Source organism: Podarcis melisellensis (genome assembly GCF_964234715.1).
Source record: "Podarcis melisellensis genome assembly, chromosome: 2".
Lineage (NCBI taxonomy): Eukaryota > Metazoa > Chordata > Lepidosauria > Squamata > Lacertidae > Podarcis > Podarcis melisellensis.
In genome coordinates this window covers 33,248,788-33,269,144 of record NC_138529.1, presented here as the reverse complement: position 1 = coordinate 33,269,144, position 20,357 = coordinate 33,248,788, and the positions used below count along the sequence as shown (strand labels likewise).

General features: G+C 44.5%; 1 protein-coding gene across 7 annotated transcripts in view; it reads left to right on the top strand.

The window, feature by feature from the left end:
* GGA3 (golgi associated, gamma adaptin ear containing, ARF binding protein 3) overlaps positions 1-19,460 on the top strand; it is a 29,064-nt gene extending 9,604 nt beyond the window's left edge. For 6 of the 7 annotated variants that reach the window (XM_081899654.1, XM_081899659.1, XM_081899653.1 and 3 more), the window contains exons 4-17: positions 427-525; positions 2,227-2,350; positions 3,100-3,203; positions 5,194-5,274; positions 6,516-6,653; positions 8,033-8,114; positions 8,713-8,829; positions 11,204-11,482; positions 13,089-13,156; positions 13,844-14,133; positions 15,030-15,295; positions 16,192-16,361; positions 16,838-16,948; positions 18,120-19,460. In XM_081899654.1, coding sequence (XP_081755780.1) covers positions 427-525; positions 2,227-2,350; positions 3,100-3,203; positions 5,194-5,274; positions 6,516-6,653; positions 8,033-8,114; positions 8,713-8,829; positions 11,204-11,482; positions 13,089-13,156; positions 13,844-14,133; positions 15,030-15,295; positions 16,192-16,361; positions 16,838-16,948; positions 18,120-18,230 — 2,040 coding nt within the window. In that variant the 3' untranslated portion in view covers positions 18,231-19,460. The remainder of the gene's footprint in view (positions 1-426; positions 526-2,226; positions 2,351-3,099; positions 3,204-5,193; positions 5,275-6,515; positions 6,654-8,032; positions 8,115-8,712; positions 8,830-11,203; positions 11,483-13,088; positions 13,157-13,843; positions 14,134-15,029; positions 15,296-16,191; positions 16,362-16,837; positions 16,949-18,119) is intronic. The other variant, XM_081899655.1, reaches the window with a different exon arrangement.
* Positions 19,461-20,357: the final 897 nt, after the last annotated feature.

Below are 20,357 nucleotides of genomic sequence, written 5' to 3'. Positions count from 1 at the left end.
GTGAGTGTTCCGGTTTGTGAAGGATCATTGGAACCCGAATGTCCAACATGGGTTCTGCAGCTTCTGATTGGCTGCAAGAGCTTCCTGCAGCCAATTGGAAGCTGCACCTTGGTTTCCGAACGTTTTGGAAGTCAAACGGACTTCTGGAATGGATTTTGTTTGACATCTGAGGTATGACTGTACAATGTTTCTGTAAAAAGCAGTCAGGTTCTGTTTAAGTGCACAGTCCAATATTTAAGTAACCAGAAGAAAATCACCAGGGGACTTGGGTTGGTTTCCTGGGGAGTCTTGCCTTATGCCAAGCACAGGTAATGTTTGAAGGTTTCATAGGTAACCTGTGACTAATTTAGGGATCTCTATTCGGATAGGTCCATCCTGAAACCTAGATTTATCTTGTGTGTATATGTGCATTTTTCTTGATTGCAGGTGCTGGAAGCTTGCATGAAGAACTGTGGGCAAAGATTTCACAACGAAGTAGGGAAGTTTCGTTTTTTAAATGAGTTAATTAAAGTTGTGTCTCCCAAGGTTAGTATGGTTTGCTTTTTCTACACTTGTTTATGTGTCTCATCTGCTTAAATCCATAAAACATGTTGTGCATCAGATTCCACTGGAATCAGCTGGGCTGTCAGTACTGTAAATAAATAACATTCGCACACTTCAGAATGTTCCTCACTTTCTCTAGACCATTTATTCTCAGTCTGGAATCATTCGTGCTTGTCCTCAACATGACACTTTCAGATTGATTCTAAATCCTGCTGTCCACAAGTTTGGGTGTGGTTACTTCATACACATTTCAAAAAACCCTCCCTTTTATTAGATTATTCACACCATCTCCTCCTTGCCCCTGCCCCAGGGAAGAAGTAGTGATTGCAATCTTGGTATATGCTCCCCCACAATGTAAATACAGTGGTACATTGGTTTATGAACTTAATCTGTTCCGGAAGTCCGGTCTTAAACCAAAGCAGTTTTAAACCAAGGCATTCTTTTCCGTAGAAAGTAATGGAAAACAGATTAATCCATTCCAGATGATGAAAAGCAATCGCTAAAACAGCAATTTCACATGAATTTTACTATCTAACAAGACCATGTCTGGGTTAGGGTTAATTTTAGGACTGGGTTAGGGTAAGGATTAGAATTAGGGTTAGGGTCAAGGTCAGTGTCATTTTTTGTTTTCTTGTGATTTTGATTCATTTCCAGTTGGTTTGCTGGGGAGTGCCTGGCTGCCTTCAGGTGGTGTAAGGACTCTAAGATGCAGCTTCCGGGCTGCCTCCACCTTCCCCGATCCCCACAACTATTCAACCTGGCTGCCTGCAAGCAGGATCGGGGCAAGGATCTCTCAGCTGTGAAGGGAGGCTTCACGCTGCCTATCAGAGCAGCCCTGACCCCAACTCCTACTTGCGTGCAAGCAGGAGGGGGCAGGGATCTCTCAGTTAGGCAGCGCAAAGCCTCCCTTCCCAGCTGAGGGATCCCCGCCCCTCTTGCTTGCACGCAAGTAGGAATGGGATCGGGGCTGCTCTGATGGGAAGGGAGGCATCGTGCTGTCTATCAAAGTGGAACAATGTGCCTTTGTGCAGTGGCGGGAGGTTTGGGTTGCCGCTCTCAGCCCTCCTTCTCTGCCTTCCATGCCTGACTCACCGCTCACCGCTTTCCCCCCACTGCTGCCACCAAAGAATCAGCAACTCACAGGGCTGCCCAGGTTCATAGAGAAAGGAGAGAGAAGTCTCGGAGGACAGGGAGATGTGGCGGTACCCCCGAATGTCAGTTCGTATACCAAAAAAACCCTGCAACCCAGAACACTCATTTCTGGGTTTGAAATGGTCGTAACCGAAAATGTTCGTTAACTTAGACTGTTTGTAACCTGAGGTACCACTGTACAACATCCCTGCCTTGCTGGCACTGCCTACATCCATTTTCATCTCTTTTTAAATAGACACAATCAAAACTGCAAAATCAAGATGTATTTTCAGATCAAGACTCAATTTCTCAAGAAGAGCTTTTCAGGGGCAAAAAATATGCAGCAGATCCGAATCATGTTTGGACTACATACAAAAAAAAACAAGTACTCTGTCTTCATGGACCCTAGAGTAAAATATTATATGTACACAGCCTGTATCTCTCAGACACAGAAACTGTTTTGCCCCACAACTCACATAATGGTTCAAAGTAGGTTCTTTGATGTGAGGACAGAGAAACCAACATCTTTCACCTTCTTGGCTATTCTTGCAGTACCTGGGAGACAGAGTGTCAGAGAAGGTCAAAAGCAAAATAATTGAGCTTCTGTATAGTTGGACGGTGGCTCTGCCAGACGAGTCCAAAATCAAAGACGCCTACTACATGTTGAAAAGACAAGGTGGGAAACAATTTCCTTCTTCAGCCTTTCATATACTCCTTAAGCTGCTGTTTAGTGGCACTTTATAATTTTGTGACCTCAGAGGTAGTAGCTTCTGCACACCTAGACAGTGAACCAGTTTGATCAAGAGTCATGCTGTCTTATCCCGCCGGTTGCAGAATCTTAACTGAGCTGTAGAGTTCAGTGCTGTGATGATTATGGCCCTGGCTGCCTATTTTATTACCATTGATTTCCAACCCATACACCAGCTGCTTATTTTTTTGTCCCTCGCTCCTAATGCTTCGTTTGAGGTCACATGATAATCAGGAAATGTCAGGCAAGTAAGAGAACCCAGGACAAGCTCACACGCTCAAGGGCACAAACATGGGCTTACAAGATCATGAGAGGGAGCAAGTCTTAAAGACATCCCAAAGTGAATTACAGGAGTTCAGCTGCAGACAGAAAAGCCCATCATAGCCTGTCAGCAGGTGAGCTGCATACTGACAGTCAGTAGGAATGAGACTCAGAACAGTGCCTGGTTCTTGTCTGCTAATTGTATAAGGCACTGTAGGCTTTTACCTACCTTCTGAGATGGCAGTCCACTAAGAGCACCATTTGCAGGTAGCAGACCCTAGTTCAATGCATTAAGATGGCTTTAATAGGATAGAGCTTGCTGGGTTTTTTGTGTGCAGACAACTGGCAGTGAACAAGCAAACCCAGAGAGCTTTCCTGTAAAGAGTGACAATGTTTTTCTTCCTTTCTGCATCCAGGCATTGTGCTGTCTGACCCTGTAATTCCTGCAGAGAGTACCCTAATCCCCTCCCCTCCAGCTCGTCCCAAAAACCCTGTGTTTGATGATGAAGAGAAATCCAAGGTAAAGCTAACTGCAAAAATTAGCACTGTAATTCCTAGAACTTGGCATCTTCTAGCGCTTGACAAAGGATAGCAAATATAAAGATCTAAACCACCATCACCCCTCAATCTGGTTTGCTATAGTTTTTAAAAAAATGTCCAAGGTTCAAATGTTTTGAGTAGTTCCTATTTCTCACGAGTGTCATAGCACGACAACTTAACGTTTTGGAAGTTTTCACAAATGCTTTTGTATCTTACAAAATGTGTTTAACTCCTTGTTGCCTCTTTGTGTTGAGGGCGGAGGAGGCTTGCCTCTTCTGCATGTAGAGTAGCAGTGAATCTCTCAGGAATACTCGGCTGACTTTAGCCAGCCATGACCCTAGGGGTCCCTTCCAACTCTGCAATTCTATGATTAGCTTCATTTAAATTTCTCTTTACTGTTTGCTGAAAGAAAGGGGGCAAGAGCATGTTATGGTCTTTAAACTATGAAAAAAAATGAAGCCTGGGAAAGCCCTGCATGGCTTCACTGAAGAAAATGTAAGATGTGTTGTGTATGTATGTGAACAGGAGAGGATGATGAAGTTTGCAAATTAATGATGATGATGATATAATAATAATAATAATAATAATAATAATAATAATAATAATAATAATAATATAATAATAATAATAATAATAATAATAATAATAATAATAATTATTATTATTATTATTATTATTATTATTATTAATGGTATTTGTACAGCACTTTCCCTAAGGACTTAAGAGCTTCACTTTCATTTTCCCTGTCATCCATACAACACTCCTATAAGTAAACCAGTCTTCTTATCCCCATTTGCAGATGAGAGAGAGAGAGAGAGAGAGAGGAGTTAAACTAATTTAAGGCTGGGAATTTAGAAACCTTTTAACTAGTTTGTACTGGTTGAAGTTTTAGAAAGATGCAATTTAGGATTTAGTAATGTGCATGCTTAATTGGTGGCTGTTTGGTTAATATTCTTTTTCCAGTTATATACTGCTCTTATATTCCATTTATACATTTTCAAACTCTAGTTATTGCTGAGTTTATATAGTTTTATCATTCCTATGCTTTGATTTAAATAGATCTTTCCAATTTATTTTTTGGGGTCTGACTCTGATTACCATTGCCATCTCACTGGAGCGAAACTTAAGAGCTTATACTCTCAGCAGTGACTCACCTAGAGCACTCAGTGAGTTTAGGCCTGAACAGAAATTTCCAAGTCACGGCTCATGCTCTTGAACATGGTGCAGATTCCAGCACTTCTGCACATTGAGGGTCTTCTTGTTTGGCTATTATTGCAACAGACTTTCTGCTTGCTCAGTGGAACTTTTCCCTCTTCTCCTCTCCCCTGCAGCTCCCCACAGACCCTCACCCTCCAGAGCAGACTTTGAGGATGTGTGGGGAGAGGAAGGGGAAGTTCCATTGTGCGAATAGAACTCTACATGCACAGGATTGGACACAACCCAGAAGGACTATTGCTGTAGACTGCTGCTGTCTCGAGAGAGGACGGAATAGAAGTGGGTGTCAAATAGACACTCTAAAGTTGAGATGAGTAATTTAAAGTGCACTTTCTTGTCTTACTCCTCTTGCTAAATGAACCTCATCCCTAGCTGTAGTTGTCATAGAGTGCCTCTGGACCAACCATGCTAAGGTTGGGGGAGACCAGTGACAACCCAACATTGGCTCCCTCCAACCCCGGTCCTGATTCTGAAGTAGCTGGTGATGAACTGCTGTCAGCTTCCCCTATCGGAGCACTGAAACCACTAGCCTGAGCAAGTTAATATGATGTACGTTCCAATAGCATCCACGTTTCTTGCTTCTGTTCTAATGTGTTCATGATCAGAGTGCCAAAAGTTGGATGCTTCAAAGACAAAACAAAACTTGGTTAATGCAAGCATAAGGTATCAATTCCTCAACTGAGAATCTGCAAAACCAGGAAAAGTTCTGTCACTCCTAAAACACTTTTCCTAAAAGTTTTTTTCCCTTTTTGCAGCTTTTAGCTAAACTGTTAAAAAGCAAAAATCCAGATGATTTGCAGGAGGCAAACAAGCTTATTAAATCTATGGTGAAAGAGGTGAGACTGAGCACTTAATCAACATATCTGTAGGGGTGATCATTGTTTGGGGCTTGTTTTGTAATTTTAAGCGTTTTTAGAATATTTGAGCCGTACCATTGGGCTGCTATAATGTCAGAAGACCTGAATATCTGTGCTGTCTGTAAACAATGCTCTGGTTTCCTTCCTGAGCAAAACCCAAGTTCTTACCCAGGTTTGATGCTGCAATTAGAGTTTGCATAGTAAACTAAGAAAAGCTGCTCAGTGATTTATAGCCCCCCTTTGCCTGGTATTCCTTGGGGTTACTGATAGCTGCCGATGCCCTAGTCCTTTTCCTGCTCATCCTCCCAGTCACAGCCCTACGCTGTGCAGAGCTAAGTGTGCTTCCGTCCATTGAAACTGGTGGGCTTAGGCATGCCTAACTCAGCTGTGTTTAGAATTGGGTTTGGGGTGCAAGTTGCAAGGACAGAAGTTCCCTTTTCCTCTAGTGCCATAGGTTGTCCTTGTCTTGGTTGGGTATGGCATTCCTGTCTCTGATTTCCTCTGATCTTACGTTGGCCTTTTGCATCCTCCCCCCGAAAGAAAAGCATGAAAGTTGCTTTGAAAATAGACATGCAGCATTTCTGAAAGGCTCAGGGAGCAGAAGTGGCAAGGAGCTGTCTGGTTGTTCAGGGTTAAAAGGCTTCTCTTGCGGAGACCAGATGCAAAGAAGGACAAGAGCACCTGTGCCTTTAATGGCTGCCTGGAAGAGAGAATGTGGGCAAGTGTACCTTTTCTCACTCCTGCAAAGTGAGTTGCACCTGCCAAAACTCCCCTCTTCTAGGCAACGATTCCAGTTACAAGAGCTTTGTTCTCCTGCTCGTTTGGTCATCCTCGCTTCATTTCGCATGGCTTCCTGTTTCTCCCCATGATCTATGTATCCCTTTCCCCCTCTAGTTCAATATATAATTTGCTCCTACCATTTTACCTAATTTTGTGCAAACATTCCTAGGAGTAAATCCCCCTGAAAAAAGGAGTGGGGTGGGGTGGGGTGGGGGTCTTGTTACTATGGATTGAGAGTTGCCTGTTTTGCAAATGTATCCCCAGAAGTCAAAACTTCAGGACTATTTTGATAGCAGAAGGTAGGGGCTCTGTAGACAGAATTCTGTAACTGCTGGTGATAAGTAACCAGACTTCTGGATTCTTCAAGCCAACTTGTCCTGGACAGTAGCGGAAGAACAAAGGAAAGACTCATATTACCTCTTTTGCTTTAAAATTTGAAGGATGAGGCACGCATACAGAAAGTCACAAAGCGCATGCACACGTTGGAGGAGGTGAACAACAATGTGAAGCTGTTGAACGAGATGCTGGTTCACTACAGCAAAGAAGACTCTTCGGAGGCTGACAAAGAGCTGATGAAGGTGAGTGTGAGTTCTCTGCTGGTAAAACCTTGAGTGCTTGTTACCCTCTGATTTTCTTTTGACTTCCATCTCCCAACATGAAGGAATTTTATAGCCCAGCTTCCCCTGCAAAAATAGGTGCAGGCACCTGTCGCCCCAGTTTCTTCTGGGAAGGAAAAAACTTAAACACATAGCAGAGTTTCCAGACAATAGACCAGAGGCAATTGTACTTCATCCAGCGGAGATTTACTTCTACTGAAGGCAAATGAGCATAATGGTCACAAATCCAGTACATTCAGGGTTGGCACAGTCCATAAAAATTGATTTGCAGCACTTACAAAAAAATTTACAAAAACGTATAATAAGACTAAACCTTAACACTATCATACAGAACAGGACACCAGAACAAAGGAGAGAGAAAGTGAAAGTAAAACCCAGGCTCCTTCTGGCTTATATTTATAGTCAACAAGATCTTAATTGGAAAAGATAAAAGAACCAGTTCAAGCCAGCTGTACTCATCTTCTCTATACCCCAAACAATCATGAAGCTTCTTTCATACAGAGAAGCTTCCAGAAACCTCTTGAATGAATTAGAATAAGAAAAATCTCTACACATCAGATCAATACTTTCTGCACTAAGAAATGCAAACTGACAGCATCGCTCAGCTAAGGAGAAGACAATCGAGGAAAACAAACGAGACTTTTAATGATTACTGGTTATTTTCAAGATATTTCCAGGTATACAACATTGGGGTACGTTAATTACATTAAAAACAACAACCCAAAATGCATAACTATAACAATACAGTGCACATCTATCACCAACATGAAAGACGAATAGCCAGAGGCAGTCATTTACACTCAGGTAACACCGACTGCTCTTCAGGCACCAGAAGCAATTCAAGAGAAAAGGTGTCTCAGTAATAATGCCAATTAGAAGTTCTTCTGAGTGAGCGGTGTCTGCACAGCACTCTCTGACCCGCTACATAAGTTTAAAAGTGTTGGCAAACATGTCTCTTTTGCTTTCACCCCTTGTGACTCAATGTCTCTGCATCAATTTTTCTGTTAGCGCAAGTGTCCACGTCTTGGACCACCAATATTGTATCGAAATCTTGTGTCAAGCCTTTGCAGTGGTGATGCCTTGGGCTTTTGTGCATAAGTAAATGAGGTTTCAGTACAAAGGCTTGCACATGTCCAGTGGCGTACCGTGGGGGGTGCAGGGGGGGCCGACCACACTGGGCGCAACATCTGAGGGTTAGGGTTAGGGGGCGCAAATCCACGGGTTAGGGGGCACAAATTACTTGCCTTGCCCCGGGTGCTGACAACCCACGCTACGCCACTGCACATGTCCATTTTGACTCATTGGCCCCTATCTCTCACCTTCTCCCCACCCTTCCCCAGGAGCTCTATGACAGATGTGAAACCAAGAGGCGGACGTTATTCAAACTGGCCAGCGAGACAGAGGATAATGACAGCACTCTGGGTAAAACGATAAGTTTTTCTTTGCAGGACCGGAGGTAAACTGGGACATGCTTTTGCCTTAATAGGTGGTTAAAAGCCTGGATATTATGTATAATGTCAGCTGAAAAGAATCTATAATCCATATAGGTAAGTCAGAGGTGTTGGATAGAATATCAGATATATATCATAGGAAGCTGCCTTATACAGAGTAAGACCGGTGGTCCATCTGTATCAATATAGTCTACACTGGCTGGCAGCAGCTCTTCAAAGTTTCAGGCAGGAGTCTCTCTCTGACGTACCTGGAGATGCTGGGAATTGAGCCAGATATCTACTGCATGGGAAGCCAGGGCTGTGCCACAGAGCTATGGCCCTCCCCCAACCACCAAATCTTCCTTCGTTTACATAAATCCTAAATATTGATAGCAGAAATGGATGTGGCAAAAGCCAGAGAAGCATATAACCGCAGCACCTACAAAGGCAGTGCCGTTAGGGGTGGGTGGATTTCTTTGTCGTGGAAATGAATGAAATCAAGTGAGCTGGTCCCGTTCCTAGCCTGAGAAAGCATTGCTGAAGATGAAGTTATTTACATTGGTCGTTTACTGTTTGTGTCTCCGTTACAGGCGACATCCTGCAGGCTAGTGACAACTTATCACGCGTAATAAATTCCTATAAAAGAATTATTGAGGGGCAAGTCGTCAATGGTGAAGTGGATATTCCTGGGCTGCCTCCAACAGATGGTGAGTCATATTTTTCAGGAGCAACACCGGCCCTTCTATGAAATATCATGTTTCCCAGCTTTTGTATAATCTTTAAATTATATGTCACTTACAATACAGAAGTACTTCCTAATCCCTTGTTCTAAATTTTTAAGTCTTTTTACAAATAATAACTCTTCCTTTCTGGATTGCTGCTCACCGTAATCAAATCCCAAGGTGAAGAATTTAGCAGAGACTTTTAGCCCCAGTTCAATGGCAACACAATTGTCTTTAAGCCTCCAAAAAGGATGCAGGTGTCTTCTTACAACTATCTGATCACGCTATTTTAGACAAGACAGGGATATCCTAGAGAAATGGCAATTCTAAGATGATTCAGTCTGCTTATATGATACATACAGTGTGCTTTGAAGCAGTGGGTGGGAGTGGAATCAGGATATCTCAGCATGGATAGGTTTTGCTCCTTCAAGATCCTTCTGTACAGGGCCAGCTGCAATGAAAGTGGTTTTTCATAGAGGAGCTCCACAGGTCTGCTTCCGAGATTAACACTGACACATATACCCAGAAATGATTTATGGGTATAGATATGCAGAAGAAAAAGTGGGTGCAAAACTGGCACCAGAAAGGGCAAATATTCAGAGGGGAGAGGGAGAACATTTCAGCTTCCGAGGACGCTCTGTTCGTGATTGTCAAGTGGCCTTTCTTGAACAAAGGATTCCAGAGTGAAACCATTGACTTACAACAGGGGCAGGGAGTTGGATCCTGACTTCCACCCTCTGCAGGCTAACTTTGACAGGTGGGCACGGTTGCCATTATGATGCCAGCTGATTAGCAGTTAACAGCAAGCCCCTTTGAAGTTCATTTGCAGGCCTGTTTGGATTCAAACTGCACCTGCAAACAGACAAAGCGAGGCTCAAGGTGAGCCACTTCAAAAACATTCTGTCTGCAAAAGTGCACCTTCAAAGGGGCTTGCTGAAAGAGGGCCCCCCAGCTGCACTAAATCCCCATTGAAGATTCATGAAATGCTATCCTGGGTTATAAACATATGGGGGTTGGGGGGGGAGCTGTCAACAGTGTGGCCAGAAGGAAATTAAATGCAGAAAGCTACAGGTGATGCTAAGTTGGTGTTTAGTTGTTGGTAACAGACATTGATTAGCTGAGAGGTTCTAAGAGGGAGCATCTTTGCATTCCTGATCAGGTTTCCAGGAAGACAAAGACTGAGAGTAAACGCTCACATGGGAATCTGAGCCAGGTAAAAGCTGCCTCCTTTCTAATGGGGATCATTGTTTGGCTCCAGCTGAAAAATAAGCCCCATCTCTGATGTCAGCAATCTCTTAACCAGAAAATTGCCAAGAGCCTCCCTAACTACTCTGAACTTACATTACAAAAGGCCTGGCCAGTTCAGACCAGTCAGACCATTGTTTAGAAAGGCTTAAGTGGAGCATATATATTCAGAGACAATGCAGGAGAATAGCTCACCATTTAGGGTTAACTGCAGGGGGTGAGAATACCAGGTGGCCCTGTTGATCTACATCAGAATATGGGGGTTTATCGCAGCATTGTTAATTATCAATTAATAATTTTCTTTAAGATTAGAGACAGAAGAAATTGCCCAGGAAATGGCCAAGAGCTCCCAGTTCGTACTATCAATGGAAAGAGCTGAATGCAGCCAAAAGTCTGTTTTGCACGTCTTAATAAAATTAGGGGAAGTCTGTTTCTTTTTTTACACAGAGGCATACTTTAATAAAGTCTGAGTATGTTTCTCCTGCTTCCATGTCCCTCCCCTTCCTTTGTTGTCTCTTTAGTGTCCTTTTTTTAAAAAAGAAAAATATTGTAACCCGCTTTGGATAGAGTCCTGGACTAACCATCCAGGTGTCCTTTACCTACATAAAGAACTGATAATACATTCTGCCCTAGTACAGCAGTTTCTCAGAAATGAAACCTGGCCCCTTGGGTGAGATGGCCACTCAACACAATGAGGCTTCTAGCTTCTCCTCCCTCTGCCTCAAAAATCCACTCTGGAGAGCAGGAATCTGACATCCCATTGTACAAGTAGGTTTCTGTTAAGGAAGGAGTTGGACATCACTGGGTGTTGTCCGTTGTGTCTACTTGAACACTGTGCAAGGGTGTCAGTCAAGAAATTTGGGCAAAAGTGGTCACTTTTTAGGACCTGGGTATCTTGAGGATAATGGTGTGCACACTCATGGAAACTTGAGGGACCTGCAGTTCATGTTTGAAGGTTTACTACAGGAGGCATAGAATTTGAAAACCGATGGTATTCTCAGCAGCATCTAGGCATTTGCACCACCACCGCCCTCCTTGATTTGGATATGTTATATTGTTATATTGTTTGTATGCATCCGTTGCCATATTTTATGTTCTCTCCTCATCACTGTAGGAAGTGATTCTTCCGTTAACATCAGTACACTCATTGACTTGGCGGGACTGGACATTTCTAGCACGCCTCCGCCACCACCGATTCCCCCAACGACGTTGACACCAGCACCGACATTAACTCCAGCTCCAGCCTCGTCAGAAATCCCCATCCTACCACCTCCCCCTCAGACCATCGGTCACCCCCGGAGTCGTTCGTCGAGCCAGGCAGAAGCCACTTCTGCTCTCTTGACGAGCTCGGCCAATTCCATCTCTTTGCTTGACGAGGAACTGCTATGCTTAGGTAAGGCAGGTGTGGTTTGGGTGCACTGGCTGTGGAAGGTTTCTGGCTTCTCTTCAGATCATACAAATCTTTCGCCTTTTCCTAAGGGCTTCGGTGGGAGGCACTGCTAAGTAGCTGCTGCACACAGGTTTGCCGGTATTTTTGCTGAGTGTCTGTTGTTAAGAAAACGCCCCCTACCACACCTCCCCAGAAAGAAATAAAAAAAGTCCCTCCACTTGAATTTACTGGACTGGGTTATCACTGAGAGCTACAGAGAGTGGCATGTCCATAATAAATTATAATAATTTTTTATTTATACCCCGCCCTTCCCGGTTTAAAAACCAGGCTCAGGGCGGCTAACAACAAATTTAAAATACTTAATTGTATAAGCAGCATAAAATATAGTATAAAAACATGAATAACAATAAAAGTCAAAGTTCAGAAATCACTTTAGGGGAAATCCATCTAATAAACATTAGATAATCACCAGATTATCTAACCTTACCTGTTCTGGAGATACCACTGAACAGGAGGAAGAGCACCATCTGAGAAGTTGCAGAGGTTGGACACCCCTCCATCGTGCCTCACACCCCTCCTTACAGCAGCCAGCTGCTATTGGTGAAGCCGCCAGAAGGGAAAGCAAGAACATCCAGAGATTTAGCTCTAGTATGTTCAGGAAGGTCCGTATAGTTAAAGCCATGGTTTTCCCAGTAGTGATGTATGGAAGTGAGAGCTGGACCATAAAGAGGGCTGATCGCCGAAGAATGGATGCTTTTGAATTAAGGTGGAGGAGACTATTGAGAGTCCCACGGACTGCAAGAAGAACAAACCTATCCATTCTTAAGGAAATCAGCCCTGAGTGGTCACTGGAAGGACAGATCGTGAAGCTGAGGCTCCAATACTTTGGCCACCTCATGAGAAGAGAAGACTCCCTGGAAAAGACCCTGATGTTGGGAAAGATGGAGGGCACAAGGAGAAGGGGACACCAGAGGACGAGATGGTTAGACAGTGTTCTCGAAGCTACCAGCATGAGTTTTACTAAATTGTGGGAGGCAGTGGAAGACAGGAGTGCCTGGCGTGCTCTGCTCCATGGGGTCACGAAGAGTCGGACATGACTAAACAACAACAACAACAACAAATGTTCAGGAAGCAGAGTATAAGCCTAATTATCTTTTGAATGCCGCCTTGGGAGGGCTTTGCCTTGAAAGGAGGCATGTTAAGTACCAAGCAGTGCTTTTCCCCCTAGAAAAATAGGTGCCGGCCCTCACCATGAAGTTGTTACAGTAAATGCCACAACAAAGAGGTGCTGGTACTGTGTACCCTTGAGTAACGCCTTTAAAAAACCGCTGGAACTGAATGAATGAATGAATGAATGAATGAATGAATGAATATAGAATGCAGAGCTTGCTTACCGCTGGCTTGTTACATAATAAAATAAATCTGCCTTACAGTCAGAATAGAGCAAAGTTCAGAAGTGACCACATGGAGGGTGGATTTGCACTCAGGTGGATCTTTCCCATCTCAATCCGTTGAATAGTTAAATGTTGGTTCAGCTGGGATTGTTCCCTTATTTACACATTTTGCTTGCCTATTCCTTTTGTTCCCTAAAATGTCGTTTTGCGCTTAGGCCTGAATGACCCAGCTCCCACTGCAGCAAAAGAAGTTCCTGAGAGCAGCCAATGGAACATGTTCCAGGTACTTTGCACTTTGACAGTATGAATAATTTTGCACTCCCAAGATGTTATCCTTTTTTGATGCTCTGTAAGCCAGAGGATTGGTAATGCATGCTAATCTGTCCTGGGCTGAACATTGCTTTCATTTTCTAGCTTGTAATATCCTGAGGGGATGTACTGTACCAAAAAAGACCAGCCCGCCTTTCCCAGTGGGAGAAATTAGCTTCCCTCTTTCTCCCAACACACACCTTCAACAGCTTTTCTTAGACTGAAATGAGGTGGTGCCTTTTGTGATCTGTCCTGCTTCTGGCCTTAAGTTCTCACTCCCTTTTAGGGCATGCCACCCCCCCACCCCCGACTTTCATTATTATGCTTGCATTATACCAGTTACGCTAATACCTTATTGCCTTCACCAGCTATCATTTCCCAAAAGCCTTTCGATTTTTTACACGTCCACCACAGATGGAGGAACAACCCTTCTATCTGCTTACATTTCCAGCATTTACTTGACACATTTTTATATGTCTCGGCCACATTTTTGTTGACTTTCTGATTTTAAATTGTGGTGTTTTTTTAAATTCTGAATTAACAGTCATTGTGTGTCTGCTAAATAGTAAAATACAGCAATTGAGAATAACAACAGGAGGAAAGTTAAACATTTATCAGTGTGTTGCAAAGCACCGTTTTTCGCTTGTTTCCTCCGTTGCAGAATGAACCAGTCGATCTGGACTTCTTGAACCCAAAACCAGCTTCCGTTGCCTGTAACTCACCTCTTCTCCCTGCCCTGTCACAGCCCACGGGTAGAACGTCAGCCTCTCTTGCCTCCACATTCACAGCCCCACAGCCTGCCCCTACCTCAGCCCCTTTCATATTCTCTGCTGCGGCACCACTGGGACCGTCCAATGCAATGTCAGGTGCCCCTGGGTACCTGGGCTCTGCTATGGGAAGTGGTGATCTGCACAACATGGATCCCATAGGACATCTGGACGAGAGCAAAGGGTAAGGTTTTCTCCTCCTTTCTGCTTGGAAATAATTGCTGCTATGAATCAGATTTTCCTCCCCGGCTCTTAGGTGGGACTTCAGTTTTCATTGGTCCCGGCAAGTATGGCCAGTGGTCAGGGATGATGGGACCTGCAATCTTAACATGGGAAGAGTTGCAGAGTCTCTGCCTTTGCCGTACATCAAGGGCAGATTGAATGAAGGGATGCTTCTGCCCCAGGGAAGAAGATTTGGACACCTCTTCTACGTCGGGAGCAGGGAACTGTATCTGGCCAATTGGCCAGATCACTATTTTCTCCCACACCCCAGGGCTGCCCACCTCTCAGTCACCTGAGAGCACAATGACTTTGCCTTTCACCTGCCGTGTTTGAAATGCAGCCATGCCAGCAAAGGCACAGTCCACAAACTGCAACTGATGAGCTGATGGCTGAGTCTTGCAAGGCAAAGAAGTGAGAGGCCCGATAGCCATGTGGGTAACTTTGCACAGGGCTTTGCTATCGGTTGACTGGTGGGGCCAGCAAACACTTTTTGACTGAGCCAAGTACCTGCGCCACATGGACATCATTTGTGGCATTTCACTGCCATGCTGCAGGAGATTTTACTTAAGAGGGATTTTGGCAGGCAGGTACTCTGCCTCCCCATGTTAATGCAGACGCATTCATTTCTTCATTCAGCCCCATCAATCTGCAGGGCACAGAACCAGGCAGTGGTGGGCAACACTGGCTTTTCAAAGGACAATTGCTATTTGTAGGAGGGAGCAGTTACACATGCTCACTCTAAGTGCTTTATACAGAGTGGGCGGGGAATAGGTGCAGACTAGGTACCAGAGACATTCAGTATGTTTCTTTGCATTCATTTTCTTTTTTAACCTGCATTTGTTTTCCGCTCCATTCCAGACCTTCAGCTCAAGCAAACCTAGGTGCCTCTGTCTTCCCTGGTGGAGTTGCATTGCCCGCTGCTGCTGCTGCACCTCTTACATCCGCTTCAGGGCTGCCCATTGCAGCTCCAGGAGTCCCTCCACTTCCATACCCAGGCAGCTGCCCTGTCAGGTCAGGAAGCCCCCTCTTCCAGCCAGCCTCCTTCCAGCAACAAGGAAGTCCTCTGAAAGGACCTGAGATCTCCCTGGGCAACGTTCATGTCCCACTGGAGTCCATTAAGCCAAGTAGGCATCCCAAATATTTTTTATTGCTTACTGCTGATACTGGATTGCATGTTTCAGTTCATTTAGTTCATGCCCTTTTAAAATCTGGGATTTTTTGGGGGGGTTATTGGGGTCGTGTTTTTATTTTGATTATATATTTTGTGGTTTTGTGGTTTGGTTTTGTTCTGTGAGCCATCCTAAGGCCTCCAGGTATAAGGCGGAATATAAATTCAATCAATAAATCAATCAAAGCCTCCTTATTTTCATAATTTGGAGAGTTAGGAATATTTTTTTTACAAACCCAAGCTATTGTCCTGAAGTCTTTTGGGGGTGTAGAGGGAGAGGGGTTTGGGAACTCTGCATGGCTCCATTCTACTCCCTATTAGGCCCCCTCCCTCAAGGAGAATCATCATGCTTTTAGTGTGACAATGATCTTATGGTTGAAAGGAAAAGCTTTGAAAACTGCTAGCCAGTATTTGCTTCAAGCAGGGATGGGGAGCCTGTGAGCCTCCAGCTGTGTTGGTCTCACCTAGTACATCTTCACATTTGCCTCAAGTTGCTTCCTATCTTCTAGTGGTATTAGTAGGATGTGTGGGTTAGATTACAGTGCAATATCCCAGGTTTCCTGCCAGAATACAATCCAGGCTGGAACAAGGATCACATCTAAGGAAGGTGTATAATTAACCTTTCAAGGACACTGGTGTATCTGGAGCAGACTTATTTCTCTCTGGGGCAAAATCTGCCCAAACAGAAATATATGAAAGTCAAGAGGTTTTTGCACCTACTTTTAGGGACCATCTCATCAGCATCCGCTTTAGAGATGACGCTTTTGTTCAGAATAGAGGCTTTGCAGATTCTCTTAACACAGCTCCCAATATGCATTGTTGTGTCATGTAAGCACCTTCTCCCCCTTGCAGGCAGTGCTCTTCCTGTGACGGCTTATGACAAGAACGGTTTGCGCATCCTCCTGCATTTTGCCAAGGAGTGCCCCCCCGGACGGCCCGATGTGTTGGTAGTGGTGGTTTCGATGTTAAACACAGCACCCCTTCCTATCAAGAACATTGTGCTACAAGCAGCAGTGCCAAAGGTACCAAGATGGCCGTTCTCAGGCACCAATAGGGGAAGAGACCAGCATCCTCTTGTTGCCGGAGGAGAGATCAAGAGCTGCTCATGCAGGCAAATCCTGCTGGGTCAGGAGGTTGGGACCAGACTTACTTTCCAGCTGATTCTATCGAATAGCATATTTTATCTGCTGCAACATTACAGGATAGTTGTTGCAAGCTACTGTCTTAGGCCTCGGTCCTAAGCATCTTTGGTTGGAATAAAATTCCACCGAATCCATGGGGCTTGCATCCATGTAATGAGTTTAGAATTAAGGTGTCAGTTAGTGTCTCCATCCTGTTAAGTCCACTAGACAAATATTTGCTTTTATGGTTTAGTCAGTGCTCAGTAAACACGCCCGCTTCCCTTAATATATTTGTGTTCAGTGATGCAACATGACTTTTATTTCTGCACAAACCACTGCTCTCAATAAGATTTTCTCCTTTGCTTTTTAATCTGCAGTCCATGAAAGTGAAGTTGCAGCCACCTTCGGGGACAGAGCTAGCTCCATTCAATCCTATCCAGCCGCCAGCTGCGATCACTCAGGTCATGCTGCTGGCAAATCCAAGGAAGGTGAGAAGACTTGCATTCACAATTTCTCCACCTTTTCTTAGTGAAGGGATATTGCCATATTCTACACAAGTAGACCATTTAGATCAAATGTTCTGTTTCTGCTCATGGTTGTCTTGAGCAGAGTTGAGAGTGATCTTGCAGCAGACAGACCCCTTTGCTCTGATATCCATGTTCCAAGGGAGTTAAAATTTGAGTCCCAAGTGACAACAGGGAATGGGGAAGCCTACATACCCTTTGTGCTCTTCTGGTGAGCTACCATAATCATCTGGCCAACTGCTGGTGGAAGATAAAAGTGCTGTTTTCTAGAATCTAGGATGTTACTGATCTGAAAGGAGGAATTCAACATCATACTAAGGTTCCTCAGGCAAAGCATTTCAGTCTGCAGGCAGGCAGTTCTCCTCTTCCCCGTGTACTTTTCTGGGGGTTCCCCCCTTGCCTATTTTGGGGAATGTAGGGTGTGTGCAGGAGGGGGGGGCATGGTCCCATTGCACAAGCAGAAGTCACTATTCATTTGTGACTCTCAAAGCGAGAAAGACAGGTGCACATCTTACATCTTCCTTGAAATAGCTGTGTTGCACAGTCCATAGTCTGAGAATTAGAGCTACGGCTCTACTTGTAAGATGGAGAGACACATACAGTGGTACCTCGTCGAACGTCCGTCTCGTCGAGCGCCCGTTCCATCGAACGTCTGCGGCAAACCCATAAGTATCGGAACGGGTTACTTCTGGATTCACTGCTCGCGCATGCACAGAAGCACTAAATCGCACTGTGCGCAGAAGCGGCACTTTGTCTAGCGTCCTTTTCGGCTAGACAAAACAAGGTACTACTGTATCTCTCTCTACAATTCTGTATTATACTGTTGTATCAGCAGATTTCTTTTCTGCCTACCGCCACACTTAGGGAATATGAAAGGATGTCCCATGCTTGCTTTTCTTCTGCCTAATGCGTTTTTCAGCTTTACAACTTTGGACAGAACTGGATATAGAATTTGTGCATTGTTCTTTTTCCAGGAATTTGTTGCCCCGGTTTGTAAAGTATCAGACAAACTATTGCTCAGCCCTGCTAGTGCTCAGATAACGTCGTGGCACGCGCCAACCTTGTTCCAGGCTCCTCTGTCTTTCTACTCTGTATTCTTGACTGCAGCTTTATGTTGTTTCCTTCTTCCTTGCAGGAGAAGGTGAGGCTGAGGTACCGACTGACTTTCGCGTTAGGAGACCAGCCCAGCACAGAAGTGGGGGAGGTGGATCAGTTCCCCCCAGTTGAGCAGTGGGGAAACCTATGACCCAGAGGCACCCCAAAGGGACTGGAACGAATGTGAAATGGAAAGGGCGCAAGTGGTATCCGGCAGCGATATTGAGCTTTGTTTAACATGTCCTGTCCACTCCACTTGTAGCTTTAGTCCAGAATGTTTCCTGCACTCTGGGGTAAAGCGGTCGGGGGCATGAACACAGAGCATGAACTTGTGTAGGCAGCCACAAGTAGAGGCCTGGATGGTTTCTTTACTTTGGCCAATCCGGTTCTATCTTCCACTTTGCTAAACTTGAAATCTGATCATTCTGGTGAGCTTCGTAAGCAGAAACGGAGCACTCTTCCCTCAGTGTTGGCCAGATGTCTCCAAAGGGCTATGATGCCTTCGTAAGTTTCTTTGGGGCAGAGCCCTAACAGATGTTCCTGTGCTCGGTTTTTTGTTTTGTTTTTTACCTCCTTGGTGCCAGAACCTAGGACCCACCTGCAGGCTTGCTGGGTAATAAACACAAGCTCCACAAGGGGAGGTTTCTGCCATGACCTGACACTCCCGTTTTCTTTTGTAAGGCAACATCTACCCCAAAAGCCAGCACAGCTCATACAAGTGAATAAACAAGCTGTATTATTTTATACATGCCACACGTGAGTGTAAAAACACATCGCTCTCAATCTGCTGCCTTTGATTTTATACTTCCAGCTGACTCTGCAATGTGCGCTTTCTAGGCAGCTGCTACATTTTGGACGCACATGGCTCTACAGTCGGTTTCCCCTCAGCATTCAACAACTGTATTCCATGGGGGGGGGGGTAAAAACTATGACAGAGTCACAAAGGCACAGTTTGTCCACTGCTCCAGTGGGGAGCTTGGGGAGAAAGCGAGGGCATCCACTCTTGGTGCATCTGTCGATCAGGGTCAAAGGTAGGAAATGATGCATCTAAGAGCTTGATTCTTCTTTCAAGGGCAGTATTAGTAGTTAGGAATTATACAATGTACATAGAGCTATAGGAAAACACCAGACCTACAGATAAGGGGAAACAGAAGCCATGACAATGCATGTGCTGAATTGATTATATTGTATTTTATTCATTCCAAATATTAAGTGGTTAAGTGCAATTGTCTCCAGGAGGAGATCCCTGTGTTGAGTCAGTCGGACTAATAGTCCAACATATGGCATGTAAGCCATAAAGTGAATATCACTGCTTTGGGTCTAGTAGTCACTTCCTCTGATCTACTACAATTATTTTTGATCTGAAATATCCTTTCAAAAAAACAGTACTTCTTGCCACTCTGATCTGAAGGTGGAAATCTGGCTTAAGCTGAATTAATCACGTTTCTTAAAAGCTCAGCCAGTCTTACAAACAGCCATTCTAATTTTCTGGACACCTTGTACTTAACACGGAAGAGATTTAACGGTGACCTGGAACAATTGTCTCCTACAAAGGCTTGGGGTACTCACTGGGCTAAGGGTTTATAGGCAGTGCAACCTAATCTGTTGCAGCGTAAAGAGCTTCAGCAGTTATTGGGAGGGTTCAGACTTGTGTACAGACTTGGAACTGTCCAGAAAGGGACAGACATGGTCCATATGAACAAAAGGAGAGACTTGGGAGGAAAGCGTCCGCTATGTTTAGCGGCTGAGAACAGGGCGGCATTTCTTCTGCCTCTTGATCTGGTCCTCTCCCGTATTTCAGTCTCTCTGCTGTCTCGTTTTTGCTTAGCAAGTCTGCCCAGCTCCCATAGCATATCTATAGAGAGCAGGTTTCACTGCTACAGCTTGCCTATGAGCAAGTCTCTCTCTCTCACTGAGGAAACCAGGGGGGAGGGGGGAAGCACAAGTGCTTTCTCAATGTCAGCAGTGCTGCCATACCCATGCTGTACAAGCCCAGTAGCAAGATCCCGTCGTCTCACTGTGTGGAAATGTACTGTTAGAAGCTTCAGAAGTTATTTATGAATGTTACTTGTTCATAGGCTGAAGTTGCAGCTTCCTACCAAACACGCAAAAGACTGTAAATATGTCTCGGAAGTTCTTGTTTTTCTGCACGTTCAATAAAATTGCTTTCTCTACTCTGCTTCACCTGCCTTGCTGCCAGTTAATACTGTAGGGTGTTCCCCCCATCCCTAACTCCTAGGACTCAACCGCATAGTATTGTTTCTCTTAAGAACAATAG